The sequence below is a fragment of the Siniperca chuatsi genome, linkage group LG10, assembly GCF_020085105.1.
Source record: "Siniperca chuatsi isolate FFG_IHB_CAS linkage group LG10, ASM2008510v1, whole genome shotgun sequence".
Taxonomy (NCBI): domain Eukaryota; kingdom Metazoa; phylum Chordata; class Actinopteri; order Centrarchiformes; family Sinipercidae; genus Siniperca; species Siniperca chuatsi.
The window spans coordinates 14,173,945-14,198,696 of record NC_058051.1 but is presented as its reverse complement, the minus strand read 5'-3'; the positions used below and the strand labels follow the sequence as shown (position 1 = coordinate 14,198,696).

General features: G+C 39.9%; 1 protein-coding gene across 18 annotated transcripts in view; it reads left to right on the top strand.

Annotated features, from left to right (window-relative positions):
- Positions 1–24,752, top strand: part of kif1b (kinesin family member 1B) — a 60,597-nt gene that overhangs the window by 32,343 nt on the left and 3,502 nt on the right. For 5 of the 18 annotated variants that reach the window (XM_044212099.1, XM_044212101.1, XM_044212103.1 and 2 more), the window contains 28 exons: positions 7,057–7,162; positions 7,275–7,292; positions 8,306–8,454; positions 9,424–9,602; positions 9,959–10,096; positions 11,192–11,443; positions 13,136–13,254; positions 14,287–14,372; positions 14,714–14,843; positions 15,212–15,365; positions 15,840–15,930; positions 16,068–16,186; positions 16,340–16,395; positions 17,701–17,809; positions 18,369–18,435; positions 18,670–18,754; positions 19,183–19,288; positions 20,667–20,693; positions 21,656–21,770; positions 21,876–22,009; positions 22,124–22,185; positions 22,301–22,446; positions 22,669–22,929; positions 23,045–23,116; positions 23,548–23,669; positions 23,843–23,995; positions 24,294–24,486; positions 24,588–24,706. In XM_044212099.1, coding sequence (XP_044068034.1) covers positions 7,057–7,162; positions 7,275–7,292; positions 8,306–8,454; positions 9,424–9,602; positions 9,959–10,096; positions 11,192–11,443; positions 13,136–13,254; positions 14,287–14,372; positions 14,714–14,843; positions 15,212–15,365; positions 15,840–15,930; positions 16,068–16,186; positions 16,340–16,395; positions 17,701–17,809; positions 18,369–18,435; positions 18,670–18,754; positions 19,183–19,288; positions 20,667–20,693; positions 21,656–21,770; positions 21,876–22,009; positions 22,124–22,185; positions 22,301–22,446; positions 22,669–22,929; positions 23,045–23,116; positions 23,548–23,669; positions 23,843–23,995; positions 24,294–24,486; positions 24,588–24,706 — 3,368 coding nt within the window. Of the gene's footprint in view, positions 1–1,637; positions 5,663–7,056; positions 7,163–7,274; positions 7,293–8,305; positions 8,455–9,423; positions 9,603–9,958; positions 10,097–11,191; positions 11,444–13,135; positions 13,255–14,286; positions 14,373–14,713; positions 14,844–15,211; positions 15,366–15,839; positions 15,931–16,067; positions 16,187–16,339; positions 16,396–17,700; positions 17,810–18,368; positions 18,436–18,669; positions 18,755–19,182; positions 19,289–20,666; positions 20,694–21,655; positions 21,771–21,875; positions 22,010–22,123; positions 22,186–22,300; positions 22,447–22,668; positions 22,930–23,044; positions 23,117–23,547; positions 23,670–23,842; positions 23,996–24,293; positions 24,487–24,587; positions 24,707–24,752 lie in introns of those variants that run through there. The other 13 variants (XM_044212102.1, XM_044212104.1, XM_044212107.1 and 10 more) reach the window with 7 other exon arrangements.

The window sequence follows — 24,752 nt, the reverse complement described above, 5'->3', positions numbered from 1 at the left end:
TGAAAACCCTGTTTTCACTTTTCTTGTGTCTTCTATAGTGGATCTGAATCTTGCAAAACAGCAACTTACAGCTAAAGTTGATTTGATATTAAAACTCATTTAAAACTGATTGAATATTGGTCAGTATTGAAACACATTGCCTTGTTTTATAAAGTGACGCTGCTTTTGCATGGTTCATGTTAATAGCATGTTTTCTTAACTCATTCAGTACTGGTTCTTGACTAAGTTGCGGTGTTGGCTGTTGAGCTGGTCAAATTTGAAGTGGCTGTTGATTTGCTTGGATTAGATTTCTACTTTAGTTTTCTTGCTCTGTTTTGTCCTGAGTTTCATCTCTTCAATGCAGTTGCTGATATGTACAATGCATTGTGATAACAAAATCCCTGCTGTAGTTTTTCGACAGATAGAGACAATGTGGTTTCTCATTGACTTCTTTGGCTACCTCTCTTTGCTAGCCTTACCTGGCATCTGTGTAGCACAATGAGGGCACGGCTCAACAACAGAGTTATCACTGCTTACAGTTGAATCAGTGAATCACAGACCTCTTCCATACTCTGGTGGTTTTATGTGCAGAGCTACAAGCATAGGCTTCAGACTCCCAGCGACATAACGTGTCTAATTCTAGCCATAGATACAGTATCATACACAAGACCTGAATTATCTGTACCAAATGGTTGTGATCTGTAATGTACTTTGTCTACAAAAAAATGAGAAACTGCATTTTTTTCCAACTAACATCTTTCTTGTAGTGGATTAACACTTACCCTCACTTCTGCCTCTCCTCTCTCTACTGGCTTTCTGATCAACTGCAAGAACACTCTGTCTGCTAACTCACCGCTAATACTAAAGCCACTCAAACCTTCTGGACTAAAGGGGGAAAGCTCCAAAATCCATCTACATGCATGCCACTGTAGCATGTTTGGGATCCAGCTTTCAAATCACAAAATTTTCAATTAAGAAGAGGAATATCACAAAACAATACAGAAGTTCCAATCAGCAACTATCCTCTATTGATATTTCTTTTCTAATCATGATAGACATGCTTTACCTTTACTTTTAATATTGATACGCAACATTGGGAACAATATTGTCAAAGCTGATATCCCCATTTCTAAAATGTGAAAAGTCTTGTTTTTACAACAAGTGAATGTTTTAATGAATACAAATTTATTAATACCCATATCATCATTTCACTTGAGAAAATATGAGAACGACAAACTGACAAGAAAGTCAATGAAGCCACTGTTTGTCGGATTTTCATTTGTTTTTCTATCTTTATTTTGACCATAATTCTGGGACTGTGCATAATTCTCGGAACTGCATGTTGCCATACATCTTATACAGTAATGATGTATGCAAATATTTAGATAACATTATTGCAGTGTAATAGTCATCATTGGTAAATATCCTAAATCTCAAAATTCTGAATTGCCAAATTCTGTCTAAAATGAAGGATTATATTCTGATTTAACTTTGACTTTACTCATGGTTGAAGTTCCCATGTTGCATATTCATATCTTTTTTATTCATTCTTTTTTAAAAAAGCCATCCTTTCATCCTCTCTTTGATTTCCCATTTTAATTTCTCCTTTTTGGGGGGGGGGGGGCCATTTGGTTTGTTTCCTGTGTTGTTTTCTCAAGGATGGAGACTCTGATAGTGGAGATGACTCAGATAAGAGGTCTTGTGAAGAGAGCTGGAGACTGATCACTTCCTTGAGGGAAAAGCTGCCCCCCAGCAAGCTACAAACCATAGTGAAAAAGTGTGGATTACCCAGCAGTGGGAAGAGAAGAGAGCCAGTTAAAATGTACCAGATCCCTCAGCGGCGCCGCATCACCAAGGATTCCAAGTGGGTGACCATCTCTGACCTGAAGATCCAGGCAGTCAAGGAAATTTGTTATGAAGTAGCGCTCAATGACTTCCGCCACACACGGCAGGAAATTGAGGCACTGGCCATTGTAAAGATGAAGGAGCTTTGTGCTAGCTACAGTAAGAAGGACCCCAACGAGCGGGACTCGTGGAGGGCCGTGGCTCGGGATGTTTGGGACACTGTAGGGGTTGGTGATGAGCGCATTGAGGATGTCATTACTAATGGGTCTCGAGCAGGAGGGGCTGTTATGGATGACCTTAAGGTGCACATTGATAAACTTGAGGACATCTTGCACGAGGTGAAGAAACAGAATAATATGAAGGATGAGGAGATACGTGCTCTCAGGAACAAGATGGTCAAAATGGAAAAGGTCCTTCCACTTATCACCCCAGAGGGCCAAGAAAAGCCTCCCAGCATAGGCACTTCTACTAGTGCTGCCATAACTCCTATCCCTCAAGAAGGAAAACCTCCTGTTCCTACAAAGCCTGATGTAGAGGATGTAGATTCACAAACAGGCCAAAGTACAGGAGATGACTCAACCCTAAAGCGAGGGGGCCACATGCGCTGGATGCGTCAAGAGCAGTTACGCCTCAAGAACCTTCAGCAACAAGAGATCTCCAAGCAGCTCCGCCGGCATGCCGGACCACATCGCTTTATACCCCCAGAGGACCGCAAGCTACGCTTTCCCTTCAAAAGTAACCCTAAGCACCGCAACTCGTGGAGCCCCGGTACTCATATCATAATTACTGATGAGCAGGTCATTGAGCTAAAGGTGCCTAAAGAAGCTGTAGAGGAAGAAGAGGGAGAGAGCCAGGCTGAAGAAGGAGTACAATCTAGAGAACAGATGGCTGCTTCAGTTATCCAAGTCACTCCTCCATTGCCAAGCCCATCAGTCCAGCTCAGGAGCAAAGACTTGGAGCAAAGTTTAACCCAGGGTCAGAGACATAACTATAGGAGCAACCAACATCAGCAGCCCCATGAACGAGGCCGCAGCAACTCTTTTAATCACCGCCAGCGGCCCTCTGGCTCCATGGAGTCACTGCAGCAGTCCGAAAGCAACAGGAGGCATACGCAGGTTTTCTACCAGCCCCGCCACCATCAGAACCAGCCAGCATATCTCCAGCCACACCATCAACAGCAGCCTTGCCACTATAATAGCATGATGTATACAGATGGCAGATTCAATGGCTACCAGCAGTACCATCACACTGACCATGCTAACCATCCAATCAATTTTCAAGCACCTCCGCGAATGCGCAGGCAAATGTCTGCTCCTAATCTAAAAGCCAGCAGAGAGACGACAGTCTGAGTGGGACTTGTGGAATGAGGAACTAGTTTGATATACTTTCAGTAGGCAAAGACATTACAGATCACAACAGCTCAGAATCATGTGAGTCAAACAGCTAAAACTGACCCTGACTTTTGCACTTGATCAGTGTGTTATTGGTTGACCCAAACGTATTGTATGTATTATAAAAAGACATTTTATCATCATCATCATCATTCTTTTCGCCGTTTTATCAGTTTGTGCTGCATTGTGTGTCATCACTAGCATTGGGTGAGCTGTCATAAGCAATTGAAGCCAACAGATGATAAAGGGACTGTTTTTTTGTTTGTTTGTTTGTTTTTTTTTTCCCCCAGAAGAGACATGCCATGCCTATTCTGTTCATTTTTCAGCACGTGTGACAATTCATCTGTCATGCTTTGATTTGCCAAAATTATCTTCATGGTTGAATTTCTGAGTTTACATCTTTGCCATTTTAGTATTGTTTTATCATGAATGTTTTTAGCCACTACAGTATAAAACATTGAAGTGTCTAATTTTCATTATGACTTTTGTTGTTGATGTAGCCCAAATTAGGAACTGAAAAACATTCTATATTTCTTTCTTTCTATGTACCATGTAACTGAATGTTAGGATGGAAGAATCAACTCTCTTTGCAATCTTACATTTTGTCATAAATCATTTTTTCTGTTATAAATCATCATTGGCCTAGATCTGGAATCTAAGACCAATATGTTGGACATTTTAAAATTGATTATGGAATAATTTGATGCACTAGTCAGTTGTGTGACTGCCTTTTAAATAGACTGAAATAGTGGTCAAAGAAAGTGGTATTCAAAAAAGTGCCTTTTTATGCACTAACTATATTAATCCTGCTGTGCATTTAAAATTCAGTATTTTCTTTCCCTTTTTAATTCAGTGCTCATGCACTAGGGTTAAGTTAACATTTGCAAAGGAAACTTCATAACTTACCTAACCAAATTAACCCTTTTAGTAATAACATACTGATTAATTACAATTCTTAGTAAGCCATTTGATTGCTCATTATTTTGCACTTGTGCAAGTAACGGATAAGCTGTATAATTAGTTAGTGAAGACACACATTTAATGTTAACTATTAAGTTACTCTATACTTAAAAATATTTTTTAAACATCCCTTACAAACTACTCATATTTTATACATTGGTATATTTCTCTCCAAGTTTTCATTAATAATGCTATGTTCTCTCTGAATCTTGGAGTTTACTAAAGACCCTATCAAATGTAAGAATCACTATGCTGAAATGCTAGGAGATAGACCTAACTCTAAGATAAGTTACACAAAATTTTATCTATCTGAAAGTTTCACTGTAACCAGTCCAGAATGTTCAATATAATTTCCCTTCTCTTCCTGTGTAAACCACACATCATGAACTGAGCTCTGAGTTCCGTTTCATGTGGTTTTAAAATTACATTTTGGGTTTTTGGTTCACTGAGTAATCACAGAGTTAACCGTGTTTCGATTGGCTGTCCTACAGAGTGTTGTCATGGTTCCCAAAGACTCGCCTTAAAAAATGTTGGCGGGAGGACAAGGACTTGAAGTGTTTACATGATGTTATTCGGGAGAACTATCCATGTCAAATGAGATTTTGAGGACTGCCTTGTTTTAGCTGCATCAAATGCCACATATTCATACAACCTGGATAGATCTATCGGAGTGATGGTCTATGAAGTCAGTCATCCATGTCAGTTTTTTGCCTCTTTGCTTTAGCTGATGCTTATTTGAATTAGTAGCAAGTTTGCCTGTCAGTCTGTCTTTTCTTTGCTGCATTTGTAGTTTTAAAATAACCCATCAATTATTACATTTCAGTACCAGATAGCCTTCAAATCATTTTAGAGAAACAGTGACACTCAGCAGGCAGTGGGAGAGACCTTTTGAGGACTATCAAAATGTTAAACTTGGGTTCAGAATGATGAAATGATTTTCTGTGTTATATATATATACTATTAGTTTTGACAGTATATATTATGCCTTACTATGCTGTAACAAAAACCAAATGATATAATGACATATGCATGTCTAGTCTCTATGCCCTACGCCTCATGTCTTTGCCTATCTTTGCATGCAATAGCTTACATTTCTTCATCCCTAATAAATACTCCATTAAAGAATGTTATTTAACATATGCACTGGTGCTGATGGCGACCAGGTAAGCTGGAAAGTATACAACATCAAATGGACGATGTACAGTGTACTGTTCTTTTGAAATATACATATATGTCAGTGTTAGGTCTCAATTCAAAGTGTCTGTGGAGTGTTGTACGTCTGCTTTTTGAATCTGCAATATCCAGTGCCTCATTGTGGCTGTGTACCAAGTTGTGTTGCTCCTTTTAATCAAGCACATTGTGCCAACATACAGTAAATATGTGAACAATTGTGTTCACAGGTTTAAAAGAGGATATACTGAATCCCTGAGTTTCTGGAGGTTTATTTTCAAAGTATGACTGAAATAAAATGACATGCTCCAAGTGCAGTTATTTGTTATATATGGGTGGTATTTGTTTTTCACTGCCAATTAACCAGTTTAGGGACAGAATCAGATCTCTACATGTATGCACTACACAGGAGTGTTCATTTGAGACACTGTACAACACCTCAGGTCAGGTTAAAGGTACTGTAAGTTCTTACAATTAATACAGTTTTAGTTATTGTTTCTAAAACATAACATTTGAAAATAGTACCTATTTACATAATTTTATGCTTAAAAGTTGCAAAAAGCCTTATTCTTAGCCATGTAATATTACTATAATCATTTAATACTACATTATGACAGTGTGCCACATATACTTGCAACATGGGATGGGGATAAAAGTTGGATTTGTTGCCATTTACCTCATTCTATTAACATGGCTTTAGGCTTTAAATTTAGCCCTTGCTGTCTTTAAACTTGAGAACTTTGAGAATTTAAATATTAATGTTTTGAAACTGCTTCATATACAATATTCACATGGTACATTATGGTACACATTGTACTTTCAGTAAAACTTGCTTATTGAATTTCCAAAGGTCGTTAGAATGGAGAAAATTCATAATGACAAAAATGAAAAGGTTGCATTGTCTTCCCAGAAGACACAGAACAAACAGGATGAGGTCATCGGGACCACAGCATGTCCTTCTCTGATGATGATGGCGCCCCTCATTGGATTACAGTTGACTCAGCTTCTACCAGCACCTCTCTTCTTCCACTGCAGCCATTTCTCACAGAATATAAAACGATGTTTAATTTTTTCATGAAGTTTCATTTCCAGAACATTGTACACAATATTTTTAGGGAAAAAAATTATTTCAAATGGTGAAAGTTTTTAATGAATTGCATTGGCTTAAAAATTTAGCTACCCAATTAATTATAGTATATAGAAAGTTCCTTGTACTTTTTTTTTTTTTTTTTTCATCAGTACTCATCAGTATCTGCTTTTTAGTTTTGTGTTATGTTTTATTATGGACAGTAGACGTGATTATTGATTGTGAGGATAAAATATTTCACAGAGTTTCAAGTAACCCATAGCCTTTACTGCTAATGTTTTACATACAGTACATACAATATATAAAAACACTCTAATATGTTGTTGTTTGATACATGTATGGAAATGTACAGTATGAGGAAAAACAGTCAAAAATTAATATGTACATCTCATTACACATTTTATGTGTAATGTGTAATTGTAAACCCACTTCCATGTTACCTGGCATTGTTTACACATTCAGCTGCATGTAACCATGCATCATTTGGACCAGTAACCAAAGGCTTCAGTACTTATTCTTTAATGTAGAAATAAAACTCTGGTGGTGTAATGGAATTTCCTGTTGTTGTGTCTGACAAACAGTTGTCTATGTTCTCTTTCCTCTTCCCTGTGTGTTGGCGTCCAGGTGTACGAGAGCAAATTACAGGAACTTCAGAAACAGGTGGAGACTATTTCACTGGTAGCCGAGACACCGGATGAAGAAGAGTTGGAGGAGGAGGAGGAAGAGGAAGGTGTGTACTGTAAATCTTCAGTCCTGCAGATATTTCTCTACTTAATGTATTTAAGCCCCCCAAAAAATGAATAAAAATGCACTGTATGTTTTCTCCCACATTTTCTGTCCAGAGCCCAAACTACTGGGATGTGCGTATAGTATTTTTTGTTTCATAATCAAAAGAACATATCAATTTCATTCGGATTATTTAAAGTTTAATATTGCCATACTAATTACTCATTCAAGGTATAACGTCAAAATAGTCCATAAATAATATGTTCTCTAATTCCTTTGAAGTAAAACATTCTACTAATAATAAACATGTACTTGAAGTCTAAAGGACCATACTTTGGTTTTGTTTTTTTATGTTTTAGCCCATCAGCGACAAATTGCCTATAAATTACTGTCAGCAATGTTCCAAAGCAAGCAGTATTTCAATATAAATGTATTTTACCTCATTTCCAAGCAGCCGCTGGTTTCCATTCTTTTCAGTCCAGTACGAAAGTGAACCCACAGAATCTTAGATGAGATTGTTATTCCACCACAGTGAACGTCTCCTCGAGTCACACATTTTGACTGAAGAAGGACAAATAAGCTTTTTGTCTGCCTGGCTTGATTGATAATCTAATCCTGATTTACACTGATTACAAACATTATATACTCATCCACCTAGGTAATACGATGTTTAGTCAAAATAAAACTCTTCACTGGAATATAATTGTTAATCAAGTTGAGAGCAATAGCAGGTTCTAATCCTATGTTTTGAATATTGGTGATGGGGCTAAACTGCATTTGGATGACGGTCTGTAGCTTTGTACAATGTCCACATTTGCTACCTGTTTGTCTTCTGGGTTTGGCTCTGTAAATTCTGATGTTGGAGGTCCCTGAACACAGCACAACAGACAGGTTTTCAGCACAGTGACTGCTTGCAATAAATATTGACTTAAAGTAAATGTGCCAACATATTCCACATAATGGATTATCTGAAATTGCAGGCAGTAAAGTAAAGTACTTTTATGGTTGGGCTCAAACAAGTAAAACTACTGGTATGGTCCTTTTTGGTTTTTTGTGCATACAATGTGTGTGTGTGTGTGTGTGTGTGTGTGTGTGTGTGTGTGTGTGTGTGTATACAACATCACATCTGTCTCCTGTCTCCCTGCAGTGCCGTGGACTCAGCATGAGTTTGAGCTGGCTCAGTGGGCCTTCAGGAAGTGGAGGTACCATCAGTTTACCTCTCTCCGTGACCAGCTGTGGGGAAACGCCGTCTACCTGAAGGAGGCCAACGCCATTAGTGTTGAGCTGAAGAAGAAAGTAAGTAAAAATTATATTTCAGTTAACTTTATCGTAGTTTAGCATTGGTTAAAGTCAGGTTTTCCAGCTGTGAGAGTAAAGAAAAAATCATTAACTCAATTGTTTCAAAGTTGAAGGAAAAGTGTGTGTGTGTGTAAAGGATGATTCAAAATTTGTGATCCTGAGTGTAGTTACCATACTCATCTGGCAGCCACATTTACAGAGGTGAAATGCCCTCATAGCCATTGTGCATCAGGTTCTCGGATGTTCGCCTGTGACGCGAGTTGACGGCGTGACAGCATGTTAAGATTGATCAAGATTTCTATTCAGCCCGTGATGCTAGTGATTTATTGAATTCTCCACTCCACTTAAATCATAATGTATGTTTGAGATAATGCAGAAGGCAATCCTTTAAATCATCGAGAGTGAGGTGTTGACTCATTGTCAAATGGAGAAATAAAATTTGTTATGAATCAAAAGCTGGTCTGCTGTGGTCCACCTTCCCCATCAGGAGACCAGTGTGATTTATGTTTTTGTCCAGTTCTAGGCGCTACATGATTGATACTGGAGATAGGTCGTATGTCACAACGACATTTTCAGAGGATTTTTATGTATCTTTGGGTTTCGTTTGTAATTTATATCCAGTGTTGTTAATTGGTTGAGTATCTTGCCCCCCAGAGGATGCTGGGAAGAGAAGCCACAAAATGGAGGGTGTTATGGATTTGTTCGACCTTTCAACCTTGATATATCAACCTTTGTATATCTGCAGTAAAATAGACCCATACTACAAAACACAGTGAGCATATCTTTGCTCACTGCATATCTTTTGATTGACATAAAATCTTGAATAAAGTTTACAAGCTTGAAGTTAGTATATATTAAGTTAGAATGAATTCTCATGCTTGTTTTTGTTGTTGTTTGTCTTGACTTGGCTTGATGTTTTTTAAACTCTCCTTTTATTCTTCCCTTACCGCCTCTCCCATTCTTCAGGTCCAGTTCCAGTTTGTCTTGCTGACAGACACTCTGTACTCTCCGCTGCCCCCTGAGCTTCTGTCGCCAGAGCCAGAGAAAGAGCGCGACTCCAGGCCTTTCCCCCGCACCGTGGTGGCCGTAGAGGTTCAGGACCTGAAGAATGGCGCCACACACTATTGGTCCCTTGATAAACTCAAGTAATGCCCATACCATACCTTAAACTAGTCCTGAGTTTAGTTAGATGTGTTTAAAATTGAAATACCTAAGTGCAACATGTCATCTATTATGCACATTCAGTGTTAGAAATCACCAATCACTACAGGCTGCTTTTGCTCAAATGTTGTTCAGGTATCCGTTTTCTCTGTAGGCCTGATGTCAGATCTTTTTTCATACCTTCAGTACAAGATCACAAATAGTTTAAAAAAAATACAATGAATTATGAGACTGGCATCTGTACATCTAGCAGCATCTCTTCCCTCCAGCCATTACGTGAGCCGTATATTCCTTATTCTGCTTCTCATTAATGTTAAGTGCACTCTATCGTCATTTGCAGGCAGAGGCTGGACCAGATGAGAGAGATGTATGACCGTGCTGGAGAAATGGCCTCCACGCACCAGGAGGACGGCGAGGGCACTCTGACAGGAAATGACCCCTTCTATGACCGCTTCCATTGGTTTAAACTTGTGGGGAGGTACGTAACACAACTACAGAAACAATACATACAATACTGCATATATTAATGTAGTTAACTGTTTGAATACTGTTTGTTGTGCCTGGTGTTGCTTGTTTGAGTTATAAGTAGCAGGTTTTGTTTTTGCGGCTAACTAATTCGATATGGCTTGACTCTATCAGCTTTCATGATCCATTTATTTCAAATGGGTATATGTATTTACTTCTGTTCCATTTTTCATTTCCATGGTCAAATTCTGTTACACAGATTCATCTTCTGTCATTTGAGTCATGTGTACCAGTGATATCACATGTTTTGGCATCATGCTTTATCATTTATGTCTAGTGTTATTTTGTTGCTCATCATAAATCTTTCAATGTATTTTATTTATTTATTTATTTTTTGGTTATAATTTGATGTTACATTTGTGTTATTTATCAATATTCCTTTATGTATTTATTCATTTTATTTGACATCACATTTTCAACTGTGTTTTTTTTTAAATCATGAATTATGTCATTTTCATTTATCCATTGTATCATTTTGCTGTGTCTATTGCCATTCTCATGTTGATATCCCTTCCAGTTCATACAAAAGCTTGTAAACAACATAGTGGATTTGGATAAAGTGGAAATTTGTGGCATTTTGTATTTTATCCTCTTTCAGCCAGCATACATTAGAAGATTTACACGTTAATCCTTTTAAAGTGGCATTTCATTTTGGTATAAAATAGTCATTTTTCTATAAACTGCTGTGACACCTTGCAGCTTCTTGTAATACCTGCTCTTTATGAAATTAATACTTCTGTTGCATTTGCAATAGCTTTAAAGAAATTATTTTCTCAATTGATATGGTTTAGCTAAAAATCATATTACCACTAGGTAGAAAAACAGCTACTGTTGGTGGTTGATTACTTTGCGATTCAAATGATACAAAAACATGTTTGTCTTTTTTATGTTAGTACATGGTTTTATGTTATTTGTGAGAAAACAATGCCAAAATTAAATGTCACATCTAAGCCATAGTGAATGAAGTGGCCTGTTTAACTCTTCTATTACTCTATTGTTACCTTTCCTTGGTTCTTGCCACTGTTCCCAAACTACCAACTCCCCTCAGCTCCCCCATCTTCCACGGTTGTGTTAATGAGCGCCTGGCTGACCGCACGCCCTCCCCTACCTTCTCCACAACTGACTCCGAGATCACAGAGCTGGCGGACGAGCGCCAGAGCGAGATGTCTGACTTGATTGATGATGAGGCGTTTGTGGACGACACCAGCTCGGACGCCGGCACAGAGGAGGGCTCGGACATCTTCAGCGACGGCCAGGACCCCTTCTATGACCGCTCCCCCTGGTTCATCCTGGTGGGAAGGTTGGTGACTGGCAGTGACATTCGCACGTCCTCCACACACAGGCTGGGACAGGAGTTTGGGTGGATGCTGGCTTGGTTTAGTGTAGTTTATTTTTAATCAGACAGATGTAGAGCAAAGTGAAGCAACGGGGAAGACATAAAGATTAATGAGTGCAGGTGATAACACACCTGTATAAAGTGTGAAAAAACACTACATCATGCAAATTAATGATGATTAACAAACTAAATTATAAAACAGGTGTCGGGATGAATTCATGTTCAGTATATGTCTATGAAGATGTTTTAAAAAGATGATGGACAGACTGATGTTGCACCCAACAGCAGTGTTCAGTAGAGAGATGTTAAAGCAGCAGTACATAGAAAAAATGATATAATTGAATGCTTTATTTTGGCAGCTGCCAAATCAGAATCTTAAAAAAATGTGAGAAAATACTGTAAGCATATCACTTATTAATTATAAGTAAAGCCCTCCTTGGTGAAAGAATAATTTCAGAATCAGATCATGTATTCATAGCAGCTTTGCAGAGATGGGCCAGTTTTGAATTTAATGTGATTAGTCATACTTCTGTGCTCACAGGCCTGCTTTGTATAAGTTACTTTTAATTTAGACTCAGTTCCCAAAAATTGAAAAGCCACCATCCTTTTCTCTCCACATCCTCCCAGCGTGATGTCTCATCCCCCGCTGCCATCACAGAGCTGACTGTATTAACTCCCATCTGCGTGTGAAGTACATGTATTTGCTGTGTGATTAGCTGTCTGTCATTTTATGTTTGTTTTTTTAAACCTTGTTTGATTTTTTTGTTTGTTTGTTTTATTTATTACATAGAACATTTGTTTTTATAACCTTGTTTGTTTTAACATTGCTCTTGGAATGTATTATAGGTAATTAACTCACTGGTAGTTGACAGTCACGTAATCATGCTTACTTGTATTTGTTTTAATTCATTGTGAGGATGAAATAATATGCCGCAGCAACATTTGAAATCACAGCACACGTTGTACCGAGGCTGTAGCCTCAGTGCTGTAAACATCATAGCTTAGTTATAAACAGCGTGTCTCAGAATAAAATGACAGATCAATGTAGTCTGGCGAGCCAGCCAGGCTCTGCAACAGCCGTAGCCCAGCTACCTTCGTCACTATGACTTCACAGATTTTACAGATTGATATCTCCCCTCCGCCTTGGCCTTGAGTCTCCCAGCAAAATGAGGGAGAGGAAAAGGACGGAGGGAAGGCGACAGAGAAAGAGTTAGGTCACCAGGGGGGCAGCAAAACAAATCAAGTCCTACAAAACAAAATGTCAGTGAGTGTGTGAGTGAGAGACTCACATCGGCATAATACGGCACAATAAACCACTCTTTTTTTTCAGACTTTACTGCTGCATCCCAGGCGACCTGTCGTCACCCTGTCACACAGTTTAAAAATAAAGTGGATGGTTTAAATTGCTGCTGATTTCAGTGCCCTGAAGCATATATGATCTAATGTTCAATTTTTTCTTCTTTGTTTTGTTTTTTGCTCGTTCCTTAACATAATTGCCACTAATATGTTACTGTATGTTATTGTAGTCATTAATATATGCTAAACCCTGGAAATGTTACAATTTTAATGTTTTCCGGATCTAAAGACTGCAGCAGTTGTTCCACACTGCACCAGAATCCGGTTTTCACGTCTCTCTCTTCTCCTTTTTACTGTCAGAGCTTTCGTGTACCTGAGCAACCTGCTGTACCCTGTACCGCTGGTGCACCGTGTTGCCATAGTAACAGAGAAGGGCGAGGTGCGTGGTTTCCTGCGTGTGGGGGTTCAGGCTATAGCTGGTGAGTAATTAATGAAATTCTCTAATGAGCAAGACTGTTAGGATCTTCATGCACAGGTTATATCCTGCTAATCACTCATTTGTGGGATATTATCCTTGTAAAGCAGACTGTTCTATCTTAGTTATTTGTCAAACTTTCAGAGAAATAATGTGGTTGTTACGTGTAGGAGCGTGGAGCAGTTAAAATAACATACTTATTCCCCCTTACTTCGTTTCACTTCCATGTTTTTGTGCCATATGGTGTGTGTGATGGAAATTCTTTGTGAGCTAGTCGACTCTGATGATTAAGAAGGTTTCAGGAAATTCAGGATGTCTTAAACAGCAATGTTTAATGAAGCTTGGCCGAGGAGACAATGATAACAGCAGTGCAAGGTGAAACCCAGTGCAGTGTCAAAACCAAGTGTCAAGATTTCTTCCTGGTCCCCAATATTTATCCCTTACTAGCCCTAAAGAGTCTAATGTGTTCTCCCTACAAGGTTATGCTTTTCTGGCCTAAATATGTGAATTCTAATGCTTACCTAAGTCATGTTGGAATTAGGAGGTCAGGGGAGACAGTCTGTTACGTCCGCGTCTGAGACAGAGACTGCAATCTACTGTCCGTGAGTGTCTAAGCAACGGATCTTCCTGTCTACACAGCTGTTGTTATGGGTCTACTGCAGGAGACAGCAAAATGAACTAGTGCTAGAGACACAGAGGTCGTTTCATTTCTAGGTTTGCAAGTGACCCCAAATGTGACATGTGTATGACCTGTACTTCACCTGACACCCACATTAGGGCCCTCTAAGAACATTCCTTCACAGTGTGACTTTTTGATATTTAGATACCAAATTTTATATATAACTCAAACCAAATAACTAGATTAATGTATGTATGTCTAACTTCTATTTTGTTATCAGTGTGAAAACATTTTGAAGAGCCCTCCAAGGAAAAATTCCCTTAGATTCTCTGTGTATTCCTTTTGATGTGCTTTGACAGTTTTATTCAGCTGCGTCTGTGATAGATCCTGATAAGAGGATGGTTTGTCTCTTTGTAGCTGACGAGGAGGCCCCAGACTACGGGTCAGGAGTTAGACAGTCAGGAACCGCCAAGATCTCCTTTGATGATGAGTACTTCAAAAAGGTAAGCCCTGTGTCAAATAAAAGTAGTTTCAAACTTGAAGACAAACTTTTTTCTGTGTGTGTGAGAGTGAGTGGGTGTAAAATGTTTGGGTTAGCAGAGGAAGTTGTGTTTTGTTGTTTCTAGTTTTATACTGTTTCATTTCCTATTTATTCTAAAAAGAAATTTACATAAGAAGTAGCAAATATTGTTTTCAGCCTTAATACTTATTCATCCAATATTTAACAATAATATAGAAATGTGTTCACACAGGGGGAGGTTTGTTTATTCCTTTTCTCTCTACCAGCTTTATGCTAATGGCTCCTCCCTCTGCTCTTGCATCTATCTCCAATTTGTACAATCAGAATGACTTTCCTTCCACGGTTATGACCCGCTCCGGCTTGTCCCTGGAAGAGCTGCGCATTGTGGAGGGTCAGGGTCAGAGTTCAGAGATCATCACACCCTCAGAAGAGCTCAACAGAATCAATGACATGGGTACGGCTGCTACGAGTGGAGAGGTGGTCTGACCTTTCCACTCGTAAATTTCAACCTCTCAGCCCAATGGGAAACACACTTGGCAGATGGTCCTGTTGAATGCAAAGGAAGACTTGTATAGTTATGGAAATGAGACCAGTTTTTCTTACTTTTTGAAGGAATGTGTACAAAAGGCTATTTGATGAGTGAACAACAGCATTTTTTTCTACAAATCACAAGCTTAATAATGTGCAGAAACCAGTCTGATTGTATTGTGCAGAGCTTAGAATTCATATGCAGATTACAAAGCGCAATCGTAGGTGCAGTTGCAGGTCATTTTCAATAAATTACAGCAAGTCCTCCTAACCTTCTCCTGTGGCTTTCTTCAGACCTCAAGCTGGGTAACATCGCAGAGACCAAACTGAGTCTTGGTGACGGTCTGGCAGGCCAGCTGGAGGTTGGCAGCATCTTTACCTTCCGTGTTACTGTGCTCCAGGCACACGGTATCCCACCAGAGTACGCAGATATCTTCTGCCAATTCAAGTGAGTCCACAATCCTCAAAAATTGTGTTTCTTATATCTAACTGTTAGCTAGAGAAGTAATATTGTAAATGTAGTAATAATTTTATACAGTATATTAGAATTAAAACTAATATTGTAAATGTAGCAATAATTATATACAGTATAGTAGAATTAAAACTGTTAACATGATGTAAAAACAGCTTTACTGAGGGAAAATCTAATATATAGCAATAATATTACTACAACAGAACAAATGTACATGACATTTTCTGACTCTGTAGGTTTGAAAGTAATTTGATTTGAGTTTACTAATCAAATCAAAATTCATTAGACAATTGATACAGCTTCATCTTTAAAATAAAAAAAGACATTCACAATGCCAATAGAGAATAACAAGAGTGTTCTAGCTGAATCCTAAACGTTGATGACATTCAGCTATCTTTTGTACCATAAGAGAAGATTTTGACTGACACTCATTTGTGTTTCTTTCCTTAGTTTCCTGCATCGTCATGACGAGGCTTTTTCCACTGAACCTCTGAAGAACAGCGGCAAAGGAGCTCCTCTAGGCTTTTACCACGTCCAGAACGTGAGTGCACACTCTCTCTCTCTCTCTCTCTCTCTCTCTCTCTCTCTCTCTCTCCCTCTCTCTCTCTCACAAGCTGTACTTTAACAACTTCATGTTAATTCATTTTGACAACCCCTTTTTTTTCACTGTTGGAGCAGATTTCAGTTGAGGTCACGGAGTCCTTCATTGAGTACATCAAGAGCAAGCCCATCGTGTTTGAAGTGTTCGGCCATTACCAGCAGCACCCGCTGCATCTTCATGGCCAGGACCTGATCAGGTTGGTGGTGTTAATAAAGAAATTCTTATGTGGAGATGCTGCATTACTTTAAAGAATGCTTTTCTAATGCTGTAATAATTCATATTTGGTACACCAGATAGATTTTCCAATTGGTTTCTGTATTTGAAGTTTATTGTACATTTATTTTAACAGTCCTCCAACACCGTCAAGGAAATATTATCCTATTCCCATGCCTCTGTCTAAACCAGGTAAGGACTTTAATGTCATCACACCACACACTGTAACAGCAATATGTTCTGCACCTGTCACCCTCATTTCAGCATATTTCTTCTGTTCATTACGGCTATATCAGCATGCCTCATATTTCTTTCCACTTTTCTTTCATTTTTGGCTTCCTTTGGATTTTTTTTTTTTGTCTCTTATTGAATCATTCTCTCACCATCCATAATCCTCTTACCCAACTCTGTCCTCCCTCCTCCTCTTCTCACCATTCGTACAACATCATGCATTGAAACTCCAGACCATACACGTAAGATAGAGTTGATCCGCTACCTGATGACTGGCTATGTGAACGGCAAAGTGCTGGACACGCTGTCCGAGCATGCCAACGCCCTGGCCTCCTCTGCTGTGGCCAGTCTGGAGGACGAGGCTGACCAGCTCTCTCACTTCCCGTTCCTCCCAGTGCCCAGTGACCCTGTGCTAATTGTCCCCAGGCACCATGGTTGGTACAGTGGACACTGTAGTAGCTAACAGACCAGGCATTAGATGTACCTGTCGTGTAGTGATTACACTAGTGCTGTGCTTTGCTCATGTGGTGCTCTGTGACTGCAGGCAGTAGCACGATAAAGCTCTGCAGTGGTTATGTGTACTGCACCTCGCTGCAAGTCCAACCCTCTCAGCCGCTTACAAACTGGCCTGAGCTGAAACCTTCAGGTAAACCTGCTGCATATGCCAAATAATAAAGAGTATTTATCATAATCATAGAAGATCACTGACAAAGCATTCACAGCATAAATCAGAATCCAGAGGTTTATAGGTTCAGCTGCAGTCCAATTATGGTAGTTTTCATGTGGAATAATGTTCATTTTAACCATATTGAACACAAATGAATGTAGCTGTGTGCCACAAAGATTATCCTGTTTCAACAGTAACATAATCCTGATGTGTCAGACAGCAGGGTGCTGTCAGTGGTGGTGTAATCTGTGATTTAGCTCCTCATAGCTTCTCAGTACGTGAAACTGTTGGGTTTGAATTTGATGTGTTGTATTGCCTGTTTTCTGTGTCCATCTTATTTCAGTAAAACCCAACACACAACCTTGGTACCTATGGGTATTACTGTATATGTGTGGGCTAATGGCTCAGTATCCAGGGTCAGCAGTGTGTTCACACCCTATATCCAGCTTCCATTTCTTAAATCAATTTATATAGTTAATATCTGTCTCATATTTTCATTCATCCCCTCTGAAATTATGGAAATTTAAATGTTTTAATATCCAGCATATGTGTATTTGTGTGTGTGTGTGTGTGTGTGTGTGTGTGTGTGTGTGTGTCAGTTCCAGCCACCAAGTTGAACACCATCACTAAGTCCAACCTGGGTCAGTGCGTCAGCAAGTACGACCTGCTGGTCTGGTTTGAGATCAGCGAGCTGGAGCCCACCGGAGAGTGAGTGTCAACACATTGATCTTATATTCACATACAGCAGCAAATAAAAAGTCATCAAATACTTAATGTTCTTTACATGTTATTTTAAAGACACATGTTGTGAGAAACCAGATTTATTTCGAGGCACTCTTTCTAATACTAAAAAGAAAGCAATACTTTCAACTTGAAACGGTTTCAGTATTTTTCAGCAACAGAAATTGATGTGCTTCAAAAAGGTTTACAATAAATAATAATAGGTAAGGAAAATATGAAAACAGTTAAAAGAGAATAAAAAGATGAAGAAATATATAGATTAAAACATAAAAGATGCACCTCTGTGTTCCAACAAGGGTCATATTTAGTGAAATAACACCTCTGTAAAATGTGTCCCCAGATGTCTGTACCTACTCGATATAAGCCATGGCCACAAACACAGTAAAAACCTAATACGACAGGTTCATAAAAATGAAAGTTGTTGTTGTGAGTTTTGTAAGCCTCAGTATAGGTCAGAGAGTCTGTGGATCTGAGGGCTCTGCTTATTGAAGTGTCCAGGCTGAGTATGATCTCCATCCCTCCACAGGTACATACCAGCTGTAGTGGATCACAGCGGAGGGCTACCCTGCCATGGCACCTACCTACTGCACCAGGTACAGGAGATCTACACAATTCCTACAAATCATACACACTAATCACTAATTTTATAAAGTTAATTGCATTGCACACAAAATCAGATTTTACCATGATAAAGGCAAAGGGGATATCATATTTTCTTTCTTATAAACCAGTAAATAGTTTTTCTTCTTTATAAGAAACATTTAGAAGCTTAATTTTGTTCTAGCTGTGTCTATTCTGACCCTAAGCTCCTGTCATCTGTGCTGCAGGGGATCCAGCGGAGGATCACGGTGACTCTCATCCATGAGAAGGGTAGCGAGCTCCATTGGAAGGACGTTCGCGAGCTGGTCGTTGGTGAGCAGTATTCCCTCTGGGATTACTAGTTCTACCTCTCTACAGCAAACAGGGACCAGAAACAGAGAGAAGAGGGTGTTGCTACATGATTGTTTCCTCATTCACACAGCAGTATCAGCAGACAATATGATACAACACCTTTTATTGTCTCAAAGGAAGCTTAGTTTGCGAGGCAGCACTGAAAATATTTTGCACAGGTTCCTCAATCATAATTCCAGTCTGGGGAATTGTCTGTTTCGCCTGAGGCTGCATGTGTTTGGAGTCTTTCTGCTGGACACTATGACAATACAGCTGTTAATGGACAAACGTGGCTGTTAAACTACTCTGCTGAGTTCCTATATTATGCATTTATATTCTATCTTAAGAAGTCATTTGAGCTGTTGTTATGACAAGATGTCAATGTGTTGTGCTGCTCTGTGTCGAACCAGGTCGTATACGGAACAAAGCTGAAGTGAACGATAGCGCTGCCGATGCTGTCCTGTCCCTCAACATCATTTCTGCCAAGAACATCAAGTCATCCCACAACGCCAACAGGTAGCTGAAATACCCACACACTTGCCCACGAGTTTCTGACTATCTTAAATCCAACTGTACCTAAAGCAACTACAAGGAGTCTCAATATAATACTGATGCCTCCATATGACCTACATAAGCAAACGAGACCATCAGTGAGAAGATTGGCTATTTCTATATAGTTATTCTAAATGCCTGTCCCCGGGTCCGATTTCCCACGAAATCGGCCGCACGGCACGCACCACGCAGAACGGAAGAGCCAGTACGTTAGCCAGTTAAAAGGAAGCAGGAGGAGATTTTTCCTTATCTTTGACGTTATATTTTTGTGGTTATGGCTGATACTGGGGCAGGATCAGCAAAGAGAAAAGAACAAACTAAAGCTAAAAGGGACAGTGATAGAGCACGGGTGAAAACACAAGTCAACCTTGGTCGGTCATTCAACAGAGAATTGCGGGATTTGAAAGGATTCAAAACCGATCCTGAATTAGCCCTCTTCCTCCTAGACAGGTATGTAATATGTCTCTTTTATTTGGCTGTGTACAGTCCATGGAGGTATAGGTCACGGTGGACATTACTGTAATACAACTGTTTTATAACGTAACATTTTATGTTGGCCTTGCTACCGAGATATATCATCCTCTTGGCTTATTATTATGAAGACATAACATTACTAGGGAATGTTGATAACTTTAGCAGCACTTTAGCAACTTTATTACAGTTATTAACCTTACATAGCCACAATACACATTTCCTCATCACTATGCATCCTGCAAACAGCTGTTTAAAACAGAAAAATATTAAAAATATGTTGCATCTTTCTTTCACTCGCTTCCAAAACAAATGCACGCGCTAGCCAGATTATCTTTTGTCCACGGGGGCTGCCAAAATCAACCCAAAATGGAAGTTCCTTGTAGTTGCTTTAATAAACAGGTTATATTCACTAGACACAACATTTCAAGGTGTAAATCCAGCGATTTATTGGTATTAAGTGAAGGTTAGTTCACATTCTGCACATTTGCTGACATTCTGCTTGTATTCTGTATTATTATTCCAAGCCTACCTTGAAACACGTTTTTTTTTTTTTTTTTTTTTAATACAGCAAATGTCAATGCAGTTATTTTGTCGAGATCGAATTCTTGCCACATGTTGTAGCTGATTTCTGTTTCTTAAAAAAAGTTGCAGTTTGGAAACCGTATCAGGCAATATCTGTGGATGTGTCCTTGTCTTAATATTTGCTAAAGGCAAAGTGGAATCATTGCATGATCATTTCCATTTTCACTGTTAATTTTCCCATTAGTTTTCTCCATTGTCTCTGTTGCCTGACTCTCTGTGCTTCTCTCTTTTTTTCTGTGCACTCTCTTTTTCCTCCTGCTGCGGCTGGACTCTTGATTGTGCTCAGGCTTTCTATTGATAAGGATATTGATAGGTACCAGTGACCAGAGAACATAAGGCTCCTTTTGTGAAAGACCTTTATGCTTCTCTTTAATCATATAGATTCATAGAAATAAGTTCTATACAGTTTGTGTTTTTTGTTGGCATGTTGCATTAGATCTGCCTTTATTTCCACCAATATTTAGCGTCTGAAAGTACGAATCCCGTTCCAAATTATTTATGGATAAGTAAAGGCAATCTTACATGCAAATGCAACCCCTTTTTTGTATTAGTTTGTGTCATGGTATGTTGTTCTTCTGTGGCACCCAGATTCCAAATGAATGTTCTCAGCTGTTATTCACTGTATGAGTCTTAATTCAATGACAACCAAGGCCAGTGAGCCACCAACAAGGCAGTTCTGCTCTCAGTCGGTGGGTAAGAGTTCCCCCTGCTGCCAAAGACAGGAACAGTGTAACCCCTGAAACAGCCTTACAAACAGAGAGCAGGCCAACACGGATCTATTAAACAACACGCTGTAAAATAGCAGTAAATTAATGTATTCCTTTTGCAGAACATATAAACCCTATATTCTGCTTGCCACCATTCTGCTGTCACACACACACACACAGCTCACTGCACTCGGCACATTCCTGACACTCCTGGTAACTATTGTGGCTCCTAAACACGTTGTGTCTATTGTCAAGCTCTCACTTCAGTGTGTTTCCTCACATCTTGTCATGACTTGGGATAAGTGCGAGGGCCAGTTCAATCACTGCACAGTGTTCACTGCCTAATCGGTCACAGTTGTACTCACGTCATCAATTACAGAATGACATCTGACTCTCTATGTGGTTATTTACAAAATTAGCTTCTGCTTTTGGTTTGTCTCCTTGAAGTTTAATCACTGCTGCTGTATCCACACAAAATGTTTGTAAAGCACTGACTAGGACTTTATAGAAGATAATACTATGTGAGTTAATTACTCTTGTTTACTTACTTTTTGGTTTTCCCCTTCAGGACTTTCTACCGCTTCGAGGCAGTGTGGGACAGCTCCCTGCACAACTCCCTCCTGCTAAATCGAGTCACTCCATATGGAGAGAAGATCTACATGACCCTGTCTGCATATCTGGAGGTCAGTCATTGCTCTTCTGTGTTGTACCTTTTTGCATTGAGCTCTATATTTCACCCCTCTATATGTCAACACTGCTAACATACTCACTGTTTCTCCTCTTCTTAGCTGGACCACTGCATCCAACCTGCTATTATTACCAAAGACATCTGCATGGTCTTCTACTCCCGCGACGCAAAGATCTCCCCTCCACGTTCCCTCAGGAACCTCTTTGGGAGTGGATACTCCAAAACCCCTGACTGGTAAGACTTCAGACTGCCATGTTGTGGCCATTTCTATCACCCAAATCAAAGACAGTTGGATCATGAGGTATTCATACAGTTTACTTAAATAGAATCTCCCCTGCTTCATTACAGCAATCGAGTCACTGGCATCTACGAGCTGAGCTTGTGCAAGATGTCTGACTCTGGAAGCCCAGGTGAGCCGACTTAAACTCTACACCATCAAGAAATGTTTTTTTTTTAAGACGAGCTGCCAGTTTATCATGATTCCTCTGAGAGCTTCGTCCTAATGACTGCTTTCGCCCTGAGCAGGGATGCAGCGGAGGAGGAGGAAGGTCCTGGACACATCAGTGGCTTATGTGCGTGGAGAAGAGAACTTGGCCGGCTGGAGGCCCAGAGGAGACAGTCTCATTCTGGAGCACCAATGGGAGCTGGAGAAAATGGAGCAGCTGCATGAGGTGGGTCCTTAAAAATCATATTCACCTGCAATCTTAAGTTTAAAAAAAAAAAAACAAAACACAAAAAAAACAACAACTTTGACCTGCCAAAGCTTTCTCTAGTCTCCCTACTGTGTCCCTGTCCAATATAACCACTGGGAGAAAAATACCCACTTTCCTTTTTAAAAAGTTTTTTCTTGCGATGGAAACTTGTACCTAACCCGTCTGCTGTCATTCGTCCAGGTGGAGAAGACCCGTCACCTGCTCCTGCTGAGGGAGAAGCTTGGAGAGGCGGCTCCAGTGGGAACAGCTCCCACCACCAAGTCCCTGAGCGAGTCGCTGTCCCCCAGCATGAGCTCAGGCACCCTGTCCACCTCCACCTCCATCTCCTCGCAGATCTCTAGCACCACCGTTGAAAGCGCCATCACGCCCAGCGAGAGCAGCGGCTACGACTCCACTGACATCGAGAGCCTGGTGGATCGTGAGAAGGAGCTGGCTACTAAGGTGAGAGCAAATTCAGTATTATGGGATATTGACAGTGATGATTTACTTTTTGCTGCAACAGCTGCCTCTCCTCCTCTGCTATGAACAGATCAGTGTCATCTTTGTTCTCTTGTAGTGCCTGCGCCTCCTGACACACACCTTCAACAGTGAATATAATCAAGTGGTCAACAGTATCAGTGACTGCAAGGTCAGTAATGATACAAAGAAACTAAAAATACTATAAACCTTATATCATACATTTGACTTTTGTCACATTTTATGAGTAGCTCACTCCCGTTACACAACTAACAAGTGACTATAGTGTGATGTCTCTGTATAAAGTCCATGAAATTCTACTGAATCCCAGTGATTCTCACAATAGTTTGTGCATAGTATAATAGTATAAGTGGTTTATACCTGTACAGTGTCTGGTTTAGATTTAGTGCTCTTTGTCTGTAGAGATGTAGCAAATAGACAAGTTACCCTTAAATTAACATCTACTTTTAGTCACCTAATAGTTACTTTAGTATCAGCAGTGCACTCTCCAAATAATAATCTGTATTTTCCCTCTTGCAGTATTTGCCTTGGAAACATAAAACCGCGTGTTTAACAAATATTTCTTGCTCTTTTTTTCTTCAGCTGTCTGACATTTCACCAATCGGACGTGACCCATCAGTGACCAGCTTCAGCAGCGCCACCCTCACACCCTCCTCCACCTGCCCTTCTCTGTCAGACTCCCGCTGTAGTTCCATGGACCAGAAGTAAAACTCCTCTCTAATTCATATATTTTGTCTAAATATCTATCAGTGTCTGTTTAAAATATTGCAAGCGGGGCCAAGCTTACTTTCATACTTGAAATGTAATTCATTTTTGTAGATTTAATTTATTGGCAGGGTATCACCATGATGCTAACTTGGTGTACTTTGTTCCTAAGGACCCCAGAGAACAGCTCCCGTGCCTCCAGTCCCTCCTGCTCAGACTATGAAAACTTCCCGATGGTTCCCACTCTGGAGACCTCCTACCTAGCACGGGCTGGAAAGAACGAGTTCCTCAACTTGGTCCCTGATATTGAAGAAATGAGGCCAGGGTGAGTGCTGACATGTTCGCTTTTGCTATTATTTTAGTCTTAAGGCTTTTCTCTTTTCACTTTCATGCGCAGCAATGTAATATATAAAAGTCAATATGAGATGCATCTCACAGCCCAAACAAAAATAGATAATCCTGTTTTCTAATCCAAGCAGAAATTATGTGAATTGATTTGAACTGCCGGACCTGGGTGCATTTAACTGGAAGCGAACCTAATTTTCTTCTGCAGAAAAATGAGCACTTCCTCCTCCAAAAAAAAAGCTATTTTTAACTGATCTCTTTTTTTGTGTCCTTTTCAGATCCGTAGTGTCCAAGAAAGGTTTCCTAAGCTTCATGGAGCCACGCTCCAACTCGTGGGTGAAGCACTTTGTGGTTGTGCGCCGGCCCTACGTCTTCATCTACAGCAGCGACAAGGACCCGGTGGAGCGGGGTGTCCTCAACCTCTCGACGGCACAGGTGGAATACAGTGAAGACCAGCAGGCCATGCTTAAGGTAAGAGTTAATCCTGCATCAGGTTTAAATAATGTCAGTGACTTTCAAAAACTGGCTATTCTCCTTTAGCAGTTGACAAATATTTGATGTTTTCCTTTCAGACTCCCAACACGTTTGCTGTGTGCACAAAACATCGAGGAATCCTCCTGCAGGCCAACAACGAGAAAGACATGAACGACTGGCTGTACGCTTTTAACCCTCTGCTAGCAGGGACGATAAGGTACACACACACTTCTCTTGCACTACACTTACCACAAAGCAACTCC